Source organism: Mya arenaria, chromosome 16 (assembly GCF_026914265.1).
Source record: "Mya arenaria isolate MELC-2E11 chromosome 16, ASM2691426v1".
Taxonomy (NCBI): domain Eukaryota; kingdom Metazoa; phylum Mollusca; class Bivalvia; order Myida; family Myidae; genus Mya; species Mya arenaria.
In genome coordinates, this window is record NC_069137.1 from 15097143 (window position 1) to 15122923 (window position 25781).

The window sequence follows — 25781 nt, forward strand, 5'->3', positions numbered from 1 at the left end:
AATTATAACATAAGTTCTATTAATGAATCTATCATAAGTTTGATAAAAATATTGTGAGAGTGTGTATAACAATAACAAGAATATGTTATCGATATTAAGGTATACTATGAAAAGGTAATGATTTCGGTGTTATTAAAATCAATATGAATTTCTCTCTGTATATACATGTAAATACTGCTCAATGTTGATTAATACAGCCGCAAGGTTCTTGCTGCGTGGTACATACAACTTTGTGGCTAACTGTGTAAGGATGAATATTACAAAAAAAGACAACAACACAAAAAACACGCGCACAAAAGGAACAAGAATATGTACATCTCGTATGTCCTAAGGATCTACAGATTTATGTTTTAACACTACCGTTTATGATTCAATCAACATAACAAAGAAACATAGCAAAAAATTATACTAGGGAATCACGTAATTCTCAGACGACAACCGCATCACACTAGTGGTTTTATGCTGAGCTGTATCTAATACACAGTTATCTATCATTTATGGACGTTTTTTTGCTATCCTTTTTCGACAATTTTGTGCAAGGTGTCGAATAATCCTTTTCCATTAGTCTAGCCTGAACAAAACTTGAATACGAACTGCATGAAGAAGTGCGGTCCATTTAGTTTAAACATTAGCATTTATCTTCTTTTTTTTATTTCAGTGATAAGAAATATAAATATCCAGATTATATATAAATATGATAAACCGACCGATCTAGTTTCTTCATATATTCATGTCATTTCTTTTTTAATTCTTGAAGTATGATTATTGCATGATAGATTTTGTCGAACTTATTTCACCATTACCAATGTTTAGCTGTTGCCTGCTTCATGCGCGTTTTTTTTAAGCACTCGCAGTTTCTTCCCTTAGTTGTAAATTAACCAATATATAATTATAAAGAGTAAACAAGTACACAGTGTTTTGTGCAAACTGACTTTGGTATTTTTAATGGTTGACAGTACAGTATAGACACTAGAAAGGTATGTTTATATTATTGAGTATATATAAGAACATCGCTTACATTCTGTCTAAAGTCGCCTAACATTTATGTTTTCGTACATGTATTTATTAATGTATTTACTATATTTATTGTTTATGCACCAGTCAGTTGTATTTATTGTTTATGCACCAGTAAATTGTAACCACGGCCCCCCAGGTCCGGGGAATAGCGGGGACTTTGACTTTCAGTGCAGCCAACCCCGGCTATTTAAATCTCCGCCCCGCGGGGACAAAGATTTTGGCGTTTGCTAAAGTAGCACTCAGAAACATCACTGAAATGCTGCAAGTTCCACATTTTAATATATATATATATATATATATATATATATATATATAGAATTATATGGAGCAAGTTAAAAAATGTGGGGTTTTTTTCAATTAAAGGAAAAGTTCCATTTAATGCTTTGAATAACAGTAATTATAACAATGATAATAATTATAATAAATTGTAAATAATAATAATAATAATAATTATAATAATTATAATAATACTAACAGTAATTATTTCAATAATGATAATAATAATAAGGCCAGAGTTTTTTTATCTTGAGATTTACGGGAGATTTTTCAAAAAGTTGGGTAAGGAGGAGGAAATAAAAATAAAAATAAAATGCATAAAATGTCCCAAAGGAGAAATAAATAAAAATAAAACGGATTTTTCTCCGATTTTTTTTTTATTTTTTAAAACTTCTTATATCATGAAGACAAAGCACACCTTACTTGTGTCAGCTATTTCATAGGCTGAAAAAAGGGTGATAGATCACCATAAAGTTTCAAAAGCATAATTAAAAGATCCTTTTAATGACTGAAAATATTGACCTCAACACTGTGAGTTCAAGCGCTCATTGAAATTAATTGTATATATTTGTTCGAATGCATCTATGCATATGAGGTGCAAATGTTATCAACCCATGGATTTTATGAAACATGTCAGTGTAATAAAAAAGTTTAAATGGCCAATTCTAACCTTTTGCCCACAATATAAGCATATCCTTTCCTGTGAAGTAATCAAACATTGAACACAGTTTCAGACACGGTATAATAAGGAGGTCAAATGTGTTTTTTCTGTCTTTAACGAAATAGCACCGTGACAATTTACCGTGATGTGGTTTTTACATAGAAAATATAACCAAAAAAAAGTAGAAGCCCTGATGGAAATTCCTCTTCACTTCAAAGTTTGACAGGGCTTACGGATACACAGACAGTCAAAATCTACATTTATGTACTTCACCAAAGAAAATTCGGGAGCATTCAGATAAATTTTACAAGTGTTATATGTTTAAAAAAAAACAGGTCTAAGAACTGATTTTAGAATCAGTCCTGAAAAATATCCTTCTAATTCCAGCTATGCCCGTTGGCAATAAGCAACGGATAAGTTTGACTTCTTGCACTGACTGCCAGATATCTTATGTTCAGATTTTTTCTCTTTTATCGGAAACACACAATACTATGTTATTATTACATCATTTTCAGTCTTCTATAACGATTTAAATTCGAAATCATTATTAAACTAATTAACAACTACGAATATCACGATACCTTGTGTTTTTCTCTTCAAATATGTGATTGTGAAGCAGTGTGTTCAATGCTCCCCAGAGTCAAATTCAGAAAAAAATATCCATTTTGACTATGATGAACACGATATCATTTTGCAGTTTGTGTTTGTCAGAAGCTATACATTTTTGCGCTGTAATCCAATTCATCCTTGTTAATATACGACGTGCGCCAACGACTTTTAATAGACAATACAACCCACAAATTTCTGTCTCCTTATTTTGACCGGAAGTTTCGCAATCATTCCACGAAACGCGAACAACATACTGAATCTACAAAAAAAAATCACAATAAACACGCTTTAAGTTCACCACGGTTTGATTTAAATAATGAAATATAAACATCGGAACGTTTTTTGTAGAAAAACATTTCTATATAGCTGCAGAAATTGCGAGAAATAAGGAGTATGACAAAAAGTACTTTCACTTTTGACAGGACGTTGTTATGGTAACGGGTACCTGTTCTGTTTCTCCGCGTATTTCCGACTGGTTTACGTGGTTTGTGCAGTAAAAAGACTGATAATGAATGACAATTGGTACACCAGTTGGTTCTGAGATATGGGTTATAGAACACTAATTTTATTTTGTTCTTAACATTGGAGCAACGTTCGTCGGAAAAAATAAAAATAAAACTACGAAAATGAATTTTATTTTTATTTGGGTTTTGCAATATTTAGGTACGGCGCTCCCGTAAATCTAAAGATATAAAAACTCTGGCCTAATAATAATTATAATAATACTAACAGTAATTATTTCAATAATGATAATGATAATAATAATATTATTAATATATAAAATAAGTAAATGAATAATAATAATAGTAAAAATAATAATAATAATAATAATAATAATAGTAATAATAATAATAAAATTAATGATAATCATCATCATAATAGTGATAATAGTAATAAATGGTGATAATAATTACAATAATAAAAATAATGATTATTAATGATAATTATATTAATGTTCGAATATGAGTCAAAACTTAGGTCACATAGCCCAAATATAGAAAAACCTTGTTAACACTCTAGAGGTAACATTTTCAGCCCAAATATCCTGGAAATTCGTCAGAAAGGATGTTTTTTCATAATTTTTAAGTCAAAGTCGAAAATGGATCATCTGGGTTTTTTATTGTTATTTTATTGTTTTAAAATCATTAAAGGTATCAACTTCAAACTTCATGAACTTTTTGACAGTAAATTGTGTTTTTTGTGAGGAGTTATTTAAATCCACCCTAAATATTGTTAGAGTGCCGTTTCGATGCGGGACGTGAAATACGGTATCACTTAGGATGTATAATTTGGTAACATTGCGGGACGTGAAATACGATATCGATTAAAACATGTTGACGTGAGCGGGATGGCCATTGAGATTCAATAACGCTCAACAATATATGCGTATTTGACAAGTCGATATGTTCACTTAAATTACAACATAAAAAATAAAACTGTTTCTCTGCATTTGAAATATGCAGTAAATTACGCTTTCCAATTAAGAAGACACATCCATAACCAACTACTTACGAAAAAGCCCAATCAGCCATCCCACATTCCTGTATAGTTACTTTGGGAAAATATGTTTTTACATGTGATGACTCTTATTATACCGTGTTCAATCTAAAGTCGCACCACAGAAACTACTTTGTGCATGTTAATGGTTTAGATGTTTAACATCATTGGTGCGGCTATTTTTTCCTATTTTAAAACATATGGCATATATATGCATACTAGTTTTACATGTATTTCATATTTGCATTCATAAAATATTGCATGGAAATTGACGAGCTTGCAATAATTATATGTAGGTATTTTTATTGGTTTCGTTATATATACATATGTATCACATTGTGAAATCCTATTTGCATAATTATATTTTATGTTATGTTTTAACTGTTTTTAACTATATGTCGACATGGTGATAAGACTATACAAAAACTTTTAGCATAAAGTTTAAAAAACAGCTCTATTTATAATAAGTATTAAAATCATATATTATACTAAAAAATACATAAATGTGTCCCTTCTTTGTGTATATAAAGTTGATCGATCCGTATATCAATGTATTTACATAAAGACCCAGTTTACAAAAAATGTCGTTGTGAAAATTGCAAGCAGCACTCACCTGTTTTATGGTGTGAGACCACAGTTATTTTTACTATATGTTTCATATAGACACTAACCTGGCTTTTGACTTTATACACATCCCAATTGAAAAACAAGGACATGGCATCTCTAGAACAATTCAAGACACAAAGTATAATCACAAGAAAACACCATGTTGACCATTGACCCGACTGTCAAAATTGAGTTCAAATACATCACCCTTCCGCCAAGGAGTCAATCGGCTACGAACAACTAATTTTCAGACTTCCACAAGCTATGATTTTTCCATTATTTACACTGAAAACTATCAATTTCTGCAATAGAGTGTCAAATTCAGTCAAGTTCTCTGCAAAAAGAACATTTTTTGCTTCTTTTTCATTCAATTTTAATAAAATATTGATTCTTGAACACAAGCACTCTTTTTTCTGTATTCACATCCGGATCTTGGTTAACCGAGGGGGGGGGGCAGATAACTGTGGTCTTGAGACTATTTCAGCAACATTTTTAGCTCACCTGTCACTTTGTGACAAGGTGAGCTTTTGTGATCGCCTTTTGTCCGGCGTCCGTCATGCGTAGTGCGTCGTGCGTCCTCCGTCAACATTTTACTTAAAAGACATCTCCTCCTTAACCGCTGGGCCAATATTAATAAAACTTCATAGGGATGTTCCTTGGGTGGTTTTCTATCAAAGTTGTTTAAAGAATTCAATTCCATGCAGACCTCTGGTTGCCATGGCAACCAAAAGGAAAAACTTTAAAAATCTTCTTCTCCCAAACCACAAGGCTTAGGCCGTTGATATATGATAGGTAGGATCACCAAAATGGTCCTCTACCAAGATTGTTCAAATTATGGCCCTTGGGTCAAAATTGGCCCCGCCCCGGGGGGTCATTGGTTTTCTCTATATGTTTTTAGTGAAAACTTAAAAAATCTTCTCCTCTGAACTTACTTGGCCTAGAGCTTAGATATTTGGCATGATTCATTGTCTAGTGGACCTCTACAAAGTTTGTTCAAATTATGGCCCTGGGGTCAAAATTGGCCCTATATGTTTTTAGTGAAAACTTCAAAAATCTTCTCCTCTGAACTTACTTGGCCTAGAGCTTAGATATTTGGCATGATTCATCGTCTAGTGGACCTCTACAAAGTTTGTTCAAATTATGGCCCTGGGGTCAAAATTGGCCCCGCCCCGGGGGGTCATGGGTTTTCTTTTTATGTTTATAGTGAAAACCTTAAAAAATCTTCTCCTCTGAACTTACTTGGCCTAGAGCTTAGATATTTGGCATGATTCATCGTCTAGTGGACCTCTACAAAGTTTGTTCAAATTATGGCCCTGGGGTCAAAATTGGCCCCGCCCCGTGGGGTCATGGGTTTTCTTTTTATGTTTATAGTGAAAACCTTAAAAAATCTTCTCCTCTGAACTTACTTGGCCTAGAGCTAAGATATTTGGCATGATTCATCGTCTAGTGGACCTCTACAAAGTTTGTTCAAATTATGGCCCTTTGGTCAAAATTGGCCCCGCCCCGGGGGGTCATGGTTTTTCTCTATATGTTTATAGTGAAAACTTCAAAAATCTTCTCCTCTGAACTTACTTGGCCTAGAGCTTAGATATTTGGCATGATTCATCGTCTAGTGGACCTCTACAAAGATTGTTCAAATTATGGCCCTGGGGTCAAAATTGGCCCCGCCCCGGGGGGTCATGGGTATTCTCTATATGTTTATAGTTACGTAAAACTTCAAAAATCTTCTCCTCTGAACTTACTTGGACTAGAGCTTATATATTTGGCATGATTCATCGTCTAGTGGACCTTTACAAAGATTGTTCAAATTATGGCCTTGGGGTCAAAATTGGCCCCGCCCCGGTGGGTCATGGGTTTTCTCTATATGTTTATAGTGAAAACTTAAAAAATCTTCTCCTCTGAACTTACTTGGCCTAGAGCTTAGATATTTGGCATGATTCATTGTCTAGTGGACCTCTACAAAGTTTGTTCAAATTATGGCCCTTTGGTCAAAATTGGCCCCGCCCCGGGGGGGTCATGGGTATTCTCTATATGTTTATAGTGAAAACTTAAAAAATCTTCTCCTCTGAACTTACTTGGCCTAGAGCTTAGATATTTGGCATGATTCATCATCTAGTGGACCTCTACAAAGTTTGTTCAAATTATGGCCCTGGGGTCAAAATTGGCCCCGCCCCGGGGGGTCATGGGTTTTCTTTTTATGTTTATAGTGAAAACCTTAAAAAATCTTCTCCTCTGAACTTACTTGGCCTAGAGCTTAGATATTTGGCATGATTCATCGTCTAGTGGACCTCTACAAAGTTTGTTCAAATTATGGCCCTGGGGTCAAAATTGGCCCCGCCCCGGGGGGTCATGGGTTTTCTTTTTATGTTTATAGTGAAAACCTTAAAAAATCTTCTCCTCTGAACTTACTTGGCCTAGAGCTTAGATATTTGGCATGATTCATCGTCTAGTGGACCTCTACAAAGTTTGTTCAAATTATGGCCCTTTGGTCAAAATTGGCCCCGCCCCGGGGGGTCATGGTTTTTCTCTATATGTTTATAGTGAAAACTTCAAAAATCTTCTCCTCTGAACTTACTTGGCCTAGAGCTTAGATATTTGACATGATTCATCGTCTAGTGGACCTCTACAAAGATTGTTCAAATTATGGCCCTGGGGTCAAAATTGGCCCCGCCCCGGGGGGTCATGGGTATTCTCTATATGTTTATAGTTACGTAAAACTTCAAAAATCTTCTCCTCTGAACTTACTTGGACTAGAGCTTATATATATGGCATGATTCATCGTCTAGTGGACCTTTACAAAGATTGTTCAAATTATGGCCTTGGGGTCAAAATTGGCCCCGCCCCGGTGGGTCATGGGTTTTCTCTATATATTTATAGTGAAAACTTCAAAAATCTACTCCTTTGAACTTACTTGGACTAGAGCTTAGATATTTGGCATGATTCATCTTCTAGTGGACCTCTACAAAGATTGTTCAAATTATGGCCTTGGGGTCTAAATTGGCCCCGCCCTGGGGGGGTCATGGGTATTCTCTATATGTTTATTGTGAAAACTTAAACAATCTTCTTCTCTGAACTTACTTGGCCTAGAGCTTAGATATTTGGCATGATTCATTGTCTAGTGGACCTCTACAAAGTTTGTTCAAATTATGGCCCTGGGGTCAAAATTGGCCCCGCCCCGGGGGGTCATGGGTTTTCTTTTTATGTTTATAGTGAAAACCTTAAAAAATCTTCTCCTCTGAACTTACTTGGCCTAGAGCTTAGATATTTGGCATGATTCATCGTCAAGTGGACCTCTACAAAGTTTGTTCAAATTATGGCCCTGGGGTCAAAATTGGCCCCGCCCCGTGGGGTCATGGGTTTTCTTTTTATGTTTATAGTGAAAACCTTAAAAAATCTTCTCCTCTGAACTTACTTGGCCTAGAGCTTAGATATTTGGCATGATTCATCGTCTAGTGGACCTCTACAAAGTTTGTTCAAATTATGGCCCTTTGGTCAAAATTGGCCCCGCCCCGGGGGGTCATGGTTTTTCTCTATATGTTTATAGTGAAAACTTAAAAAATCTTCTCCTCTGAACTTACTTGGCCTAGAGCTTAGATATTTGGCATGATTCATCGTCTAGTGGACCTCTACAAAGATTGTTCAAATTATGGCCCTGGGGTCAAAATTGGCCCCGCCCCGGGGGGTCATGGGTATTCTCTATATGTTTATAGTTACGTAAAACTTCAAAAATCTTCTCCTCTGAACTTACTTGGACTAGAGCTTATATATTTGGCATGATTCATCGTCTAGTGGACCTTTACAAAGATTGTTCAAATTATGGCCTTGGGGTCAAAATTGGCTCCGCCCCGGTGGGTCATGGGTTTTCTCTATATGTTTATAGTGAAAACTTCAAAAATCTACTCCTTTGAACTTACTTGGACTAGAGCTTAGATATTTGGCATGATTCATCTTCTAGTGGACCTCCACAAATATTGTTCAAATTATGGCCTTGGGGTCTAAATTGGTCCCGCCCCGGGGGGTCATGGGTATACTTGATATGTTTATAGTTAAAACTTCAAAAATCTTCTCCTCTTAACTTACTTGGCCTAGAGCTTAGATATTTGGCATGATTCATTGTCTAGTGGACCTCTACAAAGATTGTTCAAATTATGGCCCTGGGGTCAAAATTGGCCCCGCCCCGGGGGGTCATGGGTTTTCTCTATATGTTTATAGTGAAAACTTCAAAAAATCTTCTCCTTTGAACTTACTTGGACTAGAGCTTAGATATTTGGCATGATTCATCGTCTAGTGGACCTCTAAAAAGTTTGTTCAAATAATGGCCCTGGGGTCAAAATTGGCCCCGCCCCGGGGGGTCATGGGTTTTCTTTTTATGTTTATAGTGAAAACCTTAAAAAATCTTCTCCTCTGAACTTACTTGGCCTAGAGCTTAGATATTTGGCATGATTCATCGTCTAGTGAACCTATTCACAGATTGTTCAAATTATGGCCTTGGGGTCAAAATTAGCCCCGCCCCGTGGGGTCATGGGTATTCTCTATATGTTTATAGTTAAAACTTCAAAAATATATCATCAAGAACTCTCATTACAATCATTGTTAATAAGGTAGTTTGGGGCATTTCAAAACGAAAATTATATTTATATTTTTGAAAGCTTATTCCGATTTTGGTCTTAAATATTCGTTCGTAAAATTTGGTCAACTCCTTATATCACAAACTGACTTGCCACAATAGATGTTAGTGATCCGCCCCCTTAACCCTTTACCGCATGTATACGAGATAGGCCGACATAGCTCATTACCAGATGTATACGCATTTGGCCGACCGTATCCATTACTGGATGTAAACGCATGGCCCGCATATTTCAATAGGGTCATTTCAATATTTCAATTTTGCATCTTTCTTTTTGTAAACAATATCCCGGATGTTTATAAAATTAAAGTTTAACCTTTTGTGTATTGATTTTCCCTTGAAAATATCGTCTGCTAAATTGAGAAAGTGTTTATACTCCCAATCGCAGGTGTGATATCCCATTGTGACGTAATAAGACCACAAGCTAAGTACTGTATGGAATTTCCCCCAAATTCATTGATGCGTAAATCATTAAAAATATATTACGTCAGTTCAGTTTACCATTAAAATCAATTGAGATTATATTTACTTAAAGGTAATATTTTGTTTACAAACAAAAGAAACAATTAGTAAATGAGAAAATGATGGGTAAATTTTCTGTGAAGCTTATATAATGTCCATCATAGTTTTGGCTGTAATATAGGTCATGTGCAAGCGTTTTGTTTGATCTAGATCTTTTTATTCATACCGGAAAATCATTTATCGGCTTTCTTTTTTTGTAAACAATTTTATGAGGGGGTAATAAAGTTAAACAGACACCTTGGACTGGATCTCTCAGCTGGATGACACCGGATATTCCTGACATATTTCTGTGTATTAATACACAAGAACATAAATTGTCGGCTTTTTAATCCAGATGGGTCTTTTTTATGATAGGGGTAATAAAAATTAGATCGATCCCAGCATTTTATTACCCTTTGATTTAATGCAATTATGACATTTCAAAGAAATGTTACAAATCCATCTTGAAAATACATTCACAGCTGAAATAAAATAATTTAATATTTCATCATTGACACCATTTATTAGATAATTTAATTATCTATAAAAAATGAATTCACATAAAAAAGATTTGGACACAATTATTTGGAGTAACATTGATTTTAAGGTCATACTGCTGTATTCATTTTCTCATTTTCAAATATCCAGAAAAGTACCTATGCAGATAAGGACTGCTTATCAGTAAGATGGCTATTGACTGCAATGTTAAAGACCCTTAAACTTGTCAGAATACTAGTATTTTTATTCAGAAACTGAATATTGACAAAGATGTTTTACATAGCTTTGAATTCTTTTTAGTATCAAAATCATACTTCCGCTGTAGGTTATCGTCTGTGATGAGCTGCGCATGCTTCACTGTTGATTTCCCAGTGTGTGTATACCACGTGATAAATATCGTCATATATGCTACCTCGGAAGGCACCATTTCGCTTAAAATGAAAACTTAAATCAAAGATAACTTTTCTTTTATTACACCATTTTAAATAAAACAAAGGGCAGTCTATGCCGCTTAAAGAGCCCCGCCTTCGTTTTATTACCGAAGTTTGATAATAGTTTCATCAAACACTTCGACTAACCTGTTTCCTAAATAATGTTTTGACAGTGCTTCGTCAGACGGCCGTATTTTGAAAAGGTTTGTCGAAGTGTTTTAAGAAACTAAACTCTCAATCAAACTCTGGTAAAAGACCAAAGGCGGGGCTCCGTAAGCGGCATAGACTGCGCTTTGTTTCATTTAAAATGGTGAAGAACTAGTGAAGTAATCTTCGTTAAGAGTCTTCATAGCAAAATATTGCCTTCCGACGTAGCATTTATGACGCAATTTATCACGTGGTATACACACACTGTTCCCCTGTCTCTAGTTCCTTTGATACTGGCTATAATGCATAGTTTGATGAATAGTTTCCTTGCTTTGAAATTAAAAAAGAAATTGCAAATGAAATTATTTGAATCATCTGATTAAAATACGGTTTTCAAATACGGCTGTAAAATTCTTGATACGTAGGGAGTCCTGAAACGCCTTCACTGCTGACTAAGTGCATCGTTTTCTTTTCGCAGCATCTTTATTTTCTCAAATGTGGTTGTTTGTGTCATCTGTTGAATAAGCGAAACTATCAGATGACACCATTTTCGTTCACACGGGGTGATCTTTGTGGTGTTTTAGTTGTGTACTCACATTCATGTATTGTTTCCATCGTTGGACCGTTCAAAATGTACATCGTTTCTGTGCATGTGCTTCCAGGTTATGCACCAGTCAATTGTAACCACGGCCCCCAGGTCCGGGGGTATACCGGGGAAAAGAGCCGTGTTTTTACTTTCAAGGTGGCCCCGCAGGGCCGGGTGACCGCGGTGGTTTTGTCATAGCGCCAAATTTGGCGGAGATTTGGCCTTATATATAGTCTCTGGGGTGCGGGGGGCATTTGGCCGGGGTTTAACCATTAGTTCGTCCCCGCAAGGTGGGAATTTTACCCGGGGTTGGCTGGACCAAAAGTCAAAGGCCCGGCTATTCCCCGGACCTGGGGGCCGTGGTTACAATTAACTGGTGCATAATTATATTTTATGTTATGATTTAACTGTTTTTAACTATATCGTTGACATGGTCATAAGAATACACATAAACAAAGCATGACTGACTTTAAAAAACAGCTGTATTAATAATAAGTATTAAATTTATATATTATACCTTACATAAATGTGTCCCTTCTTTGTGTATTATATAAAGTTGATCGATCCGTATATCAATGTATTTAATAAAAATCCAGGTTTTATGACGTCAGCGGTCCATATTATGTTTTTGGCCGGTCCGGACCTCGCCAAAAATATAATATGGACCGCTGACGTCATATAATATGGACCGCTTAAGCATCATAAAACAGGTGAGTGCTGCTTGAAATTTTCACAACGACATTTTTTTCGCAAGTAACAATTTTTAGATTTGTTCAATAAAACACCCCAAATGCACTTTAAAATTATTAAATGGTAAAAAAATGGTTCGATATAATATAAGAAATATAACACACCACTTAGGGCCATATGACATTATAAGGACCGGCTAGTCAGCCCCGAAGGTGAATATGGGCCGAGGCGTTAGGTGTGTAATTTTTCTTAAATATATATACGTATTTATTTCAGATTGACATGGATATACAAAAAGCCGAAAAGCCGTACACGTGCGAGATCTGTGGAACAGGTTTGTCACGGAAAACCCATTTAAAGCGTCACATGAAAATACATACAAGAGGGACGGCATGCTCGTTGGATGTATGTGGGGCTGATTTTAATGATGGAAGCTGTTTAAGACACCCGAGAAAACAAGAAGAAGTGTTGATGTACGGGTGTGAGGTATGTGATGCTGCGTTCTCTCTGAAAAGTAATTTACATAGACATATGCAAATACACACTGGAGAGAAGCCATACAAGTGTGAATTTTGTGATGTTGCTTTTGCCCAGAAAAGTAATTTACAGGGACATATAAAACTGCACACAGGATACAAGCCGTACATGTGTGAGATCTGTAGGGCCAACTTTTTTCATAAATCAAATCTTAAACGCCACATGAGAATACACACAGGAGAGAAACCATACAAGTGTAAAACATGCGACGCTGCATTCTCTCAGACAGGTGATTTAAAAACACATATTAGAATGCACACAGGAGAAAAGCCATTTAAGTGTGAAATATGTGATGCTGCTTTTGCGAAGAAACTTGATTTGCAAACACATATGAGAAAACATACAGGAGTTAAGCCATTCAAGTGTGAGATATGTGATGCTGCATTTTTTCAGACCGGTGATTTACACACACATATGAGAAAACATACAGGAGAGAAGCCATACAAGTGTGACACATGTGGTACTGCTTTCACTCAGAGTAGTAGTTTACAGACACATTATAGAACACATACAGGAGAGAAGCCATTTAAATGTGAGGTTTGTGATGCTGCTTTCTCTCAGAGAATAAGTTTACAGACACATACACGAATACACACAGGAGAAAAGCCATTTAAGTGCGAGTTATGTGATGCTGCTTTCTCCCAGAAAAATAATCTGAAGAGGCATATGAGTAAACACAAAGAAAAAAAGTAATACACGTGAGAGATATGAGATGCTTCTTTCTGTGTGAAAAGTCATTAACGTACACATTTTTGAGTACACACTGGACCGTGGAGAAAAGCCATATGATGCAAATGTGAGACTTGTGGTGTTCTTATAGTGAAAAGTATTGTTGTGAATTCATGTATACACACATGAGAGAAACTAAACATGTGTAATTAAAGTGGAGATTCTTATTCTCTGGAAAGTGATGTAAATATGAATATGAGTATAGACGAAGTAGAAGACATACATCTTTCAGACGATTGATACTACTTGTTCTGAGAAAGGTACACACAACTTATGTAAACACTCACAAGAGAGGAGCCATGCGAATGGAAAGCTGCTGGTGATACATGTACATGTACTTTCCCTCGGAGATACTATTTAAAGATTATTATTGAGGGGAATCGCTTAGAATGTAAGCCCAGGTGCATGTGATTCTGCTTTAACTTGAATATTTTGAACCGAGTGTAGGTCAAAATCCCTTCCGCTCATTTTGGTATAGGTGGACATAATCCCCCCATCAATTTTTCAAAGCGGACATAATCCCTCCCATTGTTTTTACAAGGCGGGCATAATCCCCCTCAACAATTTATAATATATATATACTACAGACAGTTTGTGTAGTTTGCATTTGGCAGTTTGCAGTATAAGTAAATGATGCCTGTATCAATGAATAATTAATTGCCAATCAAGAAATTATTGTGTAAAAATAATTTAATTAGCAAGGCAAACCATCCATATGATATAATTATACATAATTACAGCCAATAAAGGAATTCCAACAATAAAAAACAACAACTTTACATGTTTATTTGAAAGACAAACATTCCAAAGTAATCCAAAACAGTACCTTAAAGCCATGCAGATAGATAATAAAATAGATATATAATAAAACTAAAAAACCTAAGGGGGTTGTTTAATCTGCCTTGGAAAAAAATGATGAGGGGGATTATATCCGCCTTTTAAAAATGATGGTAGGCATTATGTCCGCCTTGTAAAAATGATGAGGGGAATTATGCCCGCCTTGTAAAAATGATGAGGGGGGTTATGTCCGCCTTATAAAAATGATGAGGGGTGTTATATCCGCCTTGAAAAAAATGATGGGGGGGGGGTATTATGTCCGCCTTGTAAAAATTGATGGGGGGATTTTGTCCGGCTCCCATTTGAACCTATTACAGTGTTGTATGTTGACTTTTAGAATATCCAAGATTTTTAGTGATGTAAGTGGTGTTCGTAAAGGAACTATCAGTTTTCATACATTTAAAAGTAAACTAATTAATCGTATTAATACTTGGTATGCCCTCTTACGAAGGACATTCAATTATTTTAGTTGCTCTTTTATTTTCGGTATATATTAGTTGAAGTATTCGTATTCGTATAAAATGCATGATACTCTATAAAAAAAAACAGCTTCGTATCAAATAAAAATATAAGTTCGGACATCACATGGCATGAACACTTTGTTATTTTGATATATGCTTATTGAACGACTTATCTTTTCTTTCGTTAGTGTGAAAAGCAGGCGTTTACTTAGACTCATTTTTACTGAAAATGCGGCAAAATGTGGACGTAAATTTGTCTTAATAGAAATAATATTGAATCACCTTTTAATGGTCTAATTGTTGTTCGAAATGGCGATTTCTGTTGGGACCAAATATAATATATTATCGTGGGGTATATGTCCATAGAACGTAAAAACATGGTAAATGCACCTTATATCATATGATTATTGAGACTATGTTTTATGTTATTTTTACTATGGTATTGCAAAATACACTTCAGCAGAATTGTGTATAACCTATATTATGAAATGGACGATTGCCCAGGCAGCTTATGATATTGGTAGAATTTGTGCCTGAACTCAAGTTGTTCTCTTACAGTTTGTTTCTTGTACTGCAGTAGGAATTGGTACAAGTACCTACTAATATGCTTACTCAATGATGTATTGTGTGATGATTTATTTTTTACACGTTATAGATGTTCAATTTGTGTGATATTGATAACCAGTCTGTTAGTATATTTATATATATAATGGCATCTAATATACTAAATAAACACAATTCTAGCTCATACTTTAATAATATGTATTGATGCATGCTCCTTATTATTTGTTTTGTTTAATGTATGCTACGAATGTAACGTGTTAACCGAAAATTAAAAGGCCTAGTTTAGTCCTTCTATAAGTGACCCCCCCCCCAAAAAAAAAAAAAATAATAATAAATAAAATAAAAAATAAATAAATAAAAATAAAAACCGTTTATTGTACACAATGTCTGTGTATTGAACTCAATGTAATTACCTAATTGTGTTATCAGATCTCCGATCTGAATATCCTGCTGTGCAGTTTTGGCCCTGACCCAATAAACAAATGAACTTGGGAAATTGGCCTCTTCTGTGACATCAGCGCAATTAGCAGGAGATTCACTGCAGGGGATTGTCATGCCATACATTCCTTAAACTAGGCCTTTAAACGGATGATATGTTGATTATTGAAAATGTTTATATTTGAAATCATGTCGATGAATAAGGAACTTAACGAATTTCTCGCATAAACTGTATTATATTTGTAAAAAACTAATCATGTAAATATTAAAAACGAAATTCTCTGGGTTGTTGAAACAGTTTTACACAGTGTTTTATATCAATTGCGAATCTTTGCAGTCAGTTAACCACCGTGCTAATGTTACTAATTGTAAAGCATTGCAGACAGGTATTGTTTTGCCCGGCGTCCTCCGATTTCTTCTCCAATAAGGAGTAGTCTTGTACCATGCCCTTTATCAATAACAAGGAAAAACTGAATAACTGTTAAATGCTCATTAAAGGATGGCATTCAGTAAAAGCCATTTGCCATTAGACTAGATTTTAAGGCGAATATTGCTTTTGTGTTCTTTTCTGACAGGTTAAAACGAAGAAATCATATGGATCGTATTTAATACTTTTAAAATCATGGACCAAACAGGTTATACTAGTAAGAAATGGTACCCAGTCCCCGGGGTAGGTTATGACCTTCTGAAAAACATAAGACTAACAGATAATCCTTATTGTCGACTTTGTCTGACAGTTTACCTGTAACTTACATTGGTATCTTTTCTTTCCCGCTTGCCCTAAAATATGCTTGAAAATCTATCAAAACCTTGCAAACCAGTAGTCCTTGATGTTTACCAGATATTAAGGCCTCCCGCCTACATATGTACCACTTGGCAAAGATATTGTTTACGGGTGAAAGATTTACTAACATTTCGTTCTTTCCTTCTTCGCCTGCCCTAAAAGACTTATTTGCGAAAATTATTTTTGGATGATTAGAAAGACGCGGACAATGCGAGTAAAAACTAGCAGCACGCATTTGCTTTTACGCAAACGAGGATCAAGTTCAAACCAGATTTACGGATAGATTTAGAAGCTACGAATTATAGGTTAATGCCAAATCAAAATTACATGATCTTGTTTCACTCATTTGAATTAATTTCAATCAAATGATCAGAACGATAAAAATGATATGAAGTGTGTACAGATGAAATGATTATAATATGTATTTTGGCGCGTTTGAGTCTGGAATTCGTGGCCGCATAGCTCTTAATTGTTTATAATGCTTAATATTTTTATCTACAAACAATTCGAAATAAACATTTCAAAACATAACAAGTTCTGTGTTGCTCGATTTATATTTCGACATGTATATTATGTTGCTTCTTTACTAAGCTTTTCCTTGTTCCGAACCTCCCATAGTGCGAAAGTAGTTGGAAAGACCAACTGAACTATTTTTCAAAAAAATTGATAGAATATTTTTATTATTAGAAAATATATCATCAAGAACTCTCATTACAATCATTGTTAATAAGGTAGTTTGGGGCATTTCAAAACGAAAATTATATTTATATTTTTGAAAGCTTATTCCGATTTTGGTCTTAAATATTCGTTCGTAAAATTTGGTCAACTCCTTATATCACAAACTGACTTGCCACAATAGATGTTAGTGATCCGCCCCCTTAAAGGATGGTTCCTCAAAACTACTTTAGCAATGTTAAAGACCCTTAAACTTGTCAGAATACTAGTATTTTTATTCAGAAACTGAATATTGACAAAGATGTTTTACATAGCTTTGAATTCTTTTTAGTATCAAAATCATACTTCCGCTGTAGGTTATCGTCTGTGATGAGCTGCGCATGCTTCACTGTTGATTTCCCAGTGTGTGTATACCACGTGATAAATATCGTCATATATGCTACCTCGGAAGGCAACATTTCGCTTAAAATGAAAACTTAAATCAAAGATAACTTTTCTTTTATTACACCATTTTAAATAAAACAAAGGGCAGTCTATGCCGCTTAAAGAGCCCCGCCTTCGTTTTATTACCGAAGTTTGATAATAGTTTCATCAAACACTTCGACTAACCTGTTTCCTAAATAATGTTTTGACAGTGCTTCGTCAGACGGCCGTATTTTGAAAAGGTTTGTCGAAGTGTTTTAAGAAACTAAACTCTCAATCAAACTCTGGTAAAAGACCAAAGGCGGGGCTCCGTAAGCGGCATAGACTGCGCTTTGTTTCATTTAAAATGGTGAAGAACTAGTGAAGTAATCTTCGTTAAGAGTCTTCATAGCAAAATATTGCCTTCCGACGTAGCATTTATGACGCAATTTATCACGTGGTATACACACACTGTTCCCCTGTCTCTAGTTCCTTTGATACTGGCTATAATGCATAGTTTGATGAATAGTTTCCTTGCTTTGAAATTAAAAAAGAAATTGCAAATGAAATTATTTGAATCATCTGATTAAAATACGGTTTTCAAATACGGCTGTAAAATTCTTGATACGTAGGGAGTCCTGAAACGCCTTCACTGCTGACTAAGTGCATCGTTTTCTTTTCGCAGCATCTTTATTTTCTCAAATGTGGTTGTTTGTGTCATCTGTTGAATAAGCGAAACTATCAGATGACACCATTTTCGTTCACACGGGGTGATCTTTGTGGTGTTTTAGTTGTGTACTCACATTCATGTATTGTTTCCATCGTTGGACCGTTCAAAATGTACATCGTTTCTGTGCATGTGCTTCCAGGTTATGCACCAGTCAATTGTAACCACGGCCCCCAGGTCCGGGGGTATACCGGGGAAAAGAGCCGTGTTTTTACTTTCAAGGTGGCCCCGCAGGGCCGGGTGACCGCGGTGGTTTTGTCATAGCGCCAAATTTGGCGGAGATTTGGCCTTATATATAGTCTCTGGGGTGCGGGGGGCATTTGGCCGGGGTTTAACCATTAGTTCGTCCCCGCAAGGTGGGAATTTTACCCGGGGTTGGCTGGACCGAAAGTCAAAGGCCCGGCTATTCCCCGGACCTGGGGGCCGTGGTTACAATTAACTGGTGCATAATTATATTTTATGTTATGATTTAACTGTTTTTAACTATATCGTTGACATGGTCATAAGAATACACATAAACAAAGCATGACTGACTTTAAAAAACAGCTGTATTAATAATAAGTATTAAATTTATATATTATACCTTACATAAATGTGTCCCTTCTTTGTGTATTATATAAAGTTGATCGATCCGTATATCAATGTATTTAATAAAAATCCAGGTTTTATGACGTCAGCGGTCCATATTATGTTTTTGGCCGGTCCGGACCTCGCCAAAAATATAATATGGACCGCTGACGTCATATAATATGGACCGCTTAAGCATCATAAAACAGGTGAGTGCTGCTTGAAATTTTCACAACGACATTTTTTTCGCAAGTAACAATTTTTAGATTTGTTCAATAAAACACCCCAAATGCACTTTCAAATTATTAAATGGTAAAAAAATGGTTCGATATAATATAAGAAATATAACACACCACTGAGGGCCATATGACATTATAAGGACCGGCTAGTCAGCCCCGAAGGTGAATATGGGCCGAGGCGTTAGGTGTGTAATTTTTCTTAAATATATATACGTATTTATTTCAGATTGACATGGATATACAAAAAGCCGAAAAGCCGTACACGTGCGAGATCTGTGGAACAGGTTTGTCACGGAAAACCCATTTAAAGCGTCACATGAAAATACATACAAGAGGGACGGCATGCTCGTTGGATGTATGTGGGGCTGATTTTAATGATGGAAGCTGTTTAAGACACCCGAGAAAACATGAAGAAGTGTTGATGTACGGGTGTGAGATATGTGATGCTGCGTTCTCTCTGAAAAGTAATTTACATAGACATATGCAAATACACACTGGAGAGAAGCCATACAAGTGTGAATTTTGTGACGCTGCTTTTGCCCAGAAAAGTAATTTACAGGGACATATAAAACTGCACACAGGATACAAGCCGTACATGTGTGAGATCTGTAGGGCCAACTTTTTTCATAAATCAAATCTTAAACGCCACATGAGAATACACACAGGAGAGAAACCATACAAGTGTAAAACATGCGACGCTGCATTCTCTCAGACAGGTGATTTAAAAACACATATTAGAATGCACACAGGAGAAAAGCCATTTACGTGTGAAATATGTGATGCTGCTTTTGCGAAGAAACTTGATTTGCAAACACATATGAGAAAACATACAGGAGTTAAGCCATTCAAGTGTGAGATATGTGATGCTGCATTTTTTCAGACCGGTGATTTACACACACATATGAGAAAACATACAGGTGAGAAGCCATACAAGTGTGACACATGTGGTACTGCTTTCACTCAGAGTAGTAGTTTACAGACACATTATAGAACACATACAGGAGAGAAGCCATTTAAATGTGAGGTTTGTGATGCTGCTTTCTCTCAGAGAATAAGTTTACAGACACATACACGAATACACACAGGAGAAAAGCCATTTAAGTGCGAGTTATGTGATGCTGCTTTCTCCCAGAAAAATAATCTGAAGAGGCATATGAGTAAACACAAAGAAAAAAAGTAATACACGTGAGAGATATGAGATGCTTCTTTCTGTGTGAAAAGTCATTAACGTACACATTTTTGAGTACACACTGGACCGTGGAGAAAAGCCATATGATGCAAATGTGAGACTTGTGGTGTTCTTATAGTGAAAAGTATTGTTGTGAATTCATGTATACACACATGAGAGAAACTAAACATGTGTAATTAAAGTGGAGATTCTTATTCTCTGGAAAGTGATGTAAATATGAATATGAGTATAGACGAAGTAGAAGACATACATCTTTCAGACGATTGATACTACTTGTTCTGAGAAAGGTACACACAACTTATGTAAACACTCACAAGAGAGGAGCCATGCGAATGGAAAGCTGCTGGTGATACATGTACATGTACTTTCCCTCGGAGATACTATTTAAAGATTATTATTGAGGGGAATCGCTTAGAATGTAAGCCCAGGTGCATGTGATTCTGCTTTAACTTGAATATTTTGAACCGAGTGTAGGTCAAAATCCCTTCCGCTCATTTTGGTATAGGTGGACATAATCCCCCCATCAATTTTTCAAAGCGGACATAATCCCTCCCATTGTTTTTACAAGGCGGGCATAATCCCCCTCAACAATTTATAATATATATATACTACAGACATTTTGTGTAGTTTGCATTTGGCAGTTTGCAGTATAAGTAAATGATGCCTGTATCAATGAATAATTAATTGCCAATCAAGAAATTATTGTGTAAAAATAATTTAATTAGCAAGGCAAACCATCCATATGATATAATTATACATAATTACAGCCAATAAAGGAATTCCAACAATAGAAAACAACAACTTTACATGTTTATTTGAAAGACAAACATTCCAAAGTAATCCAAAATAGTACCTTAAAGCCATGCAGATAGATAATAAAATAGATATATAATAAAACTATAAAACCTAAGGGGGTTGTTTAATCTGCCTTGGAAAAAAATGATGAGGGGGATTATATCCGCCTTTTAAAAATGATGGTAGGCATTATGTCCGCCTTGTAAAAATGATGAGGGGAATTATGCCCGCCTTGTAAAAATGATGAGGGGGGTTATGTCCGCCTTATAAAAATGATGAGGGGTGTTATATCCGCCTTGAAAAAAATGATGGGGGGGTATTATGTCCGCCTTGTAAAAATTGATGGGGGGGATTTTGTCCGGCTCCCATTTGAACCTATTACAGTGTTGTATGTTGATTTTTAGAATATCCAAGATTTTTAGTGATGTAATTGGTGTTCGTAAAGGAACTATCAGTTTTCATACATTTAAAAGTAAACTAATTAATCGTATTAATACTTGGTATGCCCTCTTACGAAGGACATTCAATTATTTTAGTTGCTCTTTTATTTTCGGTATATATTAGTTGAAGTATTCGTATTCGTATAATGCATGATACTCTATAAAAAAAAACAGCTTCGTATCAAATAAAAATATAAGTTCGGACATCACATGGCATGAACACTTTGTTATTTTGATATATGCTCATTGAACGACTTATCTTTTCTTTCGTTAGTGTGAAAAGCAGGCGTTTACTTAGACTCATTTTTACTGAAAATGCGGCAAAATGTGGACGTAAATTTGTCTTAATAGAAATAATATTGAATCACCTTTTAATGGTCTAATTTTTGTTCGAAATGGCGATTTCTGTTGGGACCAAATATAATATATTATCGTGGGGTATATGTCCATAGAACGTAAAAACATGGTAAATGCACCTTATATCATATTATTATTGAGACTATGTATTATGTTATTTTTACTATGGTATTGCAAAATACACTTCAGCAGAATTGTGTATAACCTATATTATGAAATGGACGATTGCCCAGGCAGCTTATGATATTGGTAGAATTTGTGCCTGAACTCAAGTTGTTCTCTTACAGTTTGTTTCTTGTACTGCAGTAGGAATTGGTACAAGTACCTACTAATATGCTTACTCAATGATGTATTGTGTGATGATTTGTTTTTTACACGTTATAGATGTTCAATTTGTGTGATATTGATAACCAGTCTGTTAGTATATTTATATATATAATGGCATCTAATATACTAAATAAACACAATTCTAGCTCATACTTTAATAATATGTATTGATGCATGCTCCTTATTATTTGTTTTGTTTAATGTATGCTACGAATGTAACGTGTTAACCGAAAATTAAAAGGCCTAGTTTAGTCCTTCTATAAGTGACCCCCCCCCCAAAAAAAAAAAAAAAAAAAAAAATAAAATAATAATAAATAATAATAAATAAAATAAAAAATAAATAAATAAAAATAAAAACCGTTTATTGTACACAATGTCTGTGTATTGAACTCAATGTAATTACCTAACTGTGTTATCAGATCTCCGATCTGAATATCCTGCTGTGCAGTTTTGGCCCTGACCCAATAAACAAATGAACTTGGGAAATTGGCCTCTTCTGTGACATCAGCGCAATTAGCAGGAGATTCACTGCAGGGGATTGTCATGCCATACATTCCTTAAACTAGGCCTTTAAACGGATGATATGTTGATTATTGAAAATGTTTATATTTGAAATCATGTCGATGAATAAGGAACTTAACGAATTTCTCGCATAAACTGTATTATATTTGTAAAAAACTAATCATGTAAATATTAAAAAGGAAACTCTCTGTGTTGTTCAAACAGTTTTATACAGTGTTTTTGATATCAATTGCGAATCATTGCAGGCAGTAAAGCACCTTGTTTATGTTACCAAGTGCGAAGCATTGCAGACAGGCATTGGTTTACCCGGCGTCCTCCGATTTCTTCTCCAATAAGGAGTAGTCTTGTACCATGCCCTTTATCAATAACAAGGAAAAACTGAATAACTGTTAAATGCTCATTAAAGGATGGCATTCAGTAAAAGCCATTTGTCATTAGACTTAATAGTAGGCGAATATGGCTTTTGTGTTCTTTTCTGACCGGTTAGAACTGAGAAATGCATATGTATCGTAATAAATACTTTTAAAAACATGGACCAAACAGGTTATACTAGTAAGAAATGGTACCCAGTCCCCGGGGTAGGTTATGACCTACTGAAAAACATAAGACTAACAGATAATCCTTATTGTCGACTTTGTGTGACAGTTTACCTGTAACTTACATTGGTATCTTTTCTTTCCCGCTTGCCCTAAAATATGCTTGAAAATCTATCAAAACCTTGCAAACCAGTAGTCCTTGATGTTTACCAGATATTAAGGCCTCCCGCCTACATATGTACCACTTGGCAAAGATATTGTTTACGGGTGAAAGATTTACTAACATTTCGTTCTTTCCTTCTTCGCCTGCCCTAAAAGACTTATTTGCGAAAATTATTTTTGGATGATTAGAAAGACGCGGACAATGCGAGTAAAAACTAGCAGCACGCATTTGCTTTTACGCAAACGAGGATCAAGTTCAAACCAGATTTACGGATAGATTTAGAAGCTACGAATTATAGGTTAATGCCAAATCAAAATTACATGATCTTGTTTCACTCATTTGAATTAATTTCAATCAAATGATCAGAACGATAAAAATGATATGAAGTGTGTACAGATGAAATGATTATAATATGTATTTTGGCGCGTTTGAGTCTGGAATTCGTGGCCGCATAGCTCTTAATTGTTTATAATGCTTAATATTTTTATCTACAAACAATTCGAAATAAACATTTCAAAACATAACAAGTTCTGTGTTGCTCGATTTATATTTCGACATGTATATTATGTTGCTTCTTTACTAAGCTTTTCCTTGTTCCGAACCTCCCATAGTGCGAAAGTAGTTGGAAAGACCAACTGAACTATTTTTCAAAAAAAAATGATAGAATATTTTTATTATTAGAAAATATATCATCAAGAACTCTCATTACAATCATTGTTAATAAGGTAGTTTGGGGCATTTCAAAACGAAAATTATATTTATATTTTTGAAAGCTTATTCCGATTTTGGTCTTAAATATTCGTTCGTAAAATTTGGTCAACTCCTTATATCAATAACTGACTTGCCACAATAGATGTTAGTGATCCGCCCCCTTAAAGGATGGTTCCTCAAAACTACTTTAGCAATGTTAAAGACCCTTAAACTTGTCAGAATACTAGTATTTTTATTCAGAAACTGAATATTGACAAAGATGTTTTACATAGCTTTGAATTCTTTTTAGTATCAAAATCATACTTCCGCTGTAGGTTATCGTCTGTGATGAGCTGCGCATGCTTCACTGTTGATTTCCCAGTGTGAGTATACCACGTGATAAATATCGTCATATATGCTACCTCGGAAGGCAACATTCCGCTTAAAATGAAAACTTAAATCAAAGATAACTTTTCTTTTATTACACCATTTTGAATAAAACAAAGGGCAGTCTATGCCGCTTAAAGAGCCCCGCCTTCGTTTTATTACCGAAGTTTGATAATAGTTTCATCAAACACTTCGACTAACCTGTTTCCTAAATAATGTTTTGACAGTGCTTCGTCAGACGGCCGTATTTTGAAAAGGTTTGTCGAAGTGTTTTAAAAAACTAAATTCTCAATCAAACTCTGGTAAAAGACCTAAGGCGGGGCTCCGTAAGCGGCGTAGACTGCGCTTTGTTTCATTTAAAATGGTGAAGAACTAGTGAAGTAATCTTCGTTAAGAGTCTTCATAGCAAAATATTGCCTTCCGACGTAGCATTTATGACGCAATTTATCACGTGGTATACACACACTGTTCCCCTGTCTCTAGTTCCTTTGATACTGGCTATAATGCATAGTTTGATGAATAGTTTCCTTGCTTTGAAATTAAAAAAGAAATTGCCAATGAAATGATTTGAATCATCTGATTAAAATACGGTTTTCAAATACGGCTGTAAAATTCTTGATACGTAGGGAGTCCTGAAACGCCTTCACTGCTGACTTAGTGCATCGTTTTCTTTTCGCAGCATCTTTATTTTCTCAAATGTGGTTGTTTGTGTCATCTGTTGAATAAGCGAAACTATCAGATGACACCATTTTCGTTCACACGGGGTGATCTTTGTGGTGTTTTAGTTGTGTACTCACATTCATGTATTGTTCCCATCGTTGGACCGTTCAAAATGTTTATCGTTTCTGTGCATGTGCTTCCAGGTTATGCACCAGTCAATTGTAACCACGGCCCCCAGGTCCGGGGGTATACCGGGGAAAAGAGCCGTGTTTTTACTTTCAAGGTGGCCCCGCAGGGCCGGGTGACCGCGGTGGTTTTGTCATAGCGCCAAATTTGGCGGAGATTTGGCCTTATATAGAGTCTCTGGGGTGCGGGGGCATTTGGCCGGGGTTTAACCATCAGTTCGTCCCCGAAAGGTGGGGATTTTACCCGGGGTTGGCTGGACCGAAAGTCAAAGGCCCGGCTATTCCCCGGACCTGGGGGCCGTGGTTACAATTGACTGGTGCATTATCGCTAATTACTTTTACTTCAAAGTTTATTATCAATTGCCTTTATCGGATTTCTTCGTTTACACATACGGACTGTAAACTCTTTTGTTGACTGTACAGA

At 35.6% G+C, this 25781-nt stretch overlaps 2 protein-coding genes across 2 annotated transcripts; both read left to right on the top strand.

Annotated features, from left to right (window-relative positions):
- Positions 1-892: 892 nt before the first annotated feature.
- Positions 893-15931, top strand: LOC128221987 (zinc finger protein 239-like). The gene is made up of 2 exons (XM_052930716.1): positions 893-977; positions 12423-15931. Exon 2 carries the CDS (start codon positions 12429-12431, stop codon positions 13374-13376), a length of 948 nt encoding a protein of 315 aa, XP_052786676.1. The 5' UTR covers positions 893-977; positions 12423-12428; the 3' UTR covers positions 13377-15931.
- A 3405-nt stretch (positions 15932-19336) lies between these two features.
- LOC128221988 (gastrula zinc finger protein XlCGF7.1-like) lies at positions 19337-22908 on the top strand. Its single transcript, XM_052930717.1, has one exon. The coding sequence runs from the start codon at positions 19339-19341 to the stop codon at positions 20284-20286; it is 948 nt and encodes a 315-aa protein (XP_052786677.1). The 5' UTR covers positions 19337-19338; the 3' UTR covers positions 20287-22908.
- Positions 22909-25781: the final 2873 nt, after the last annotated feature.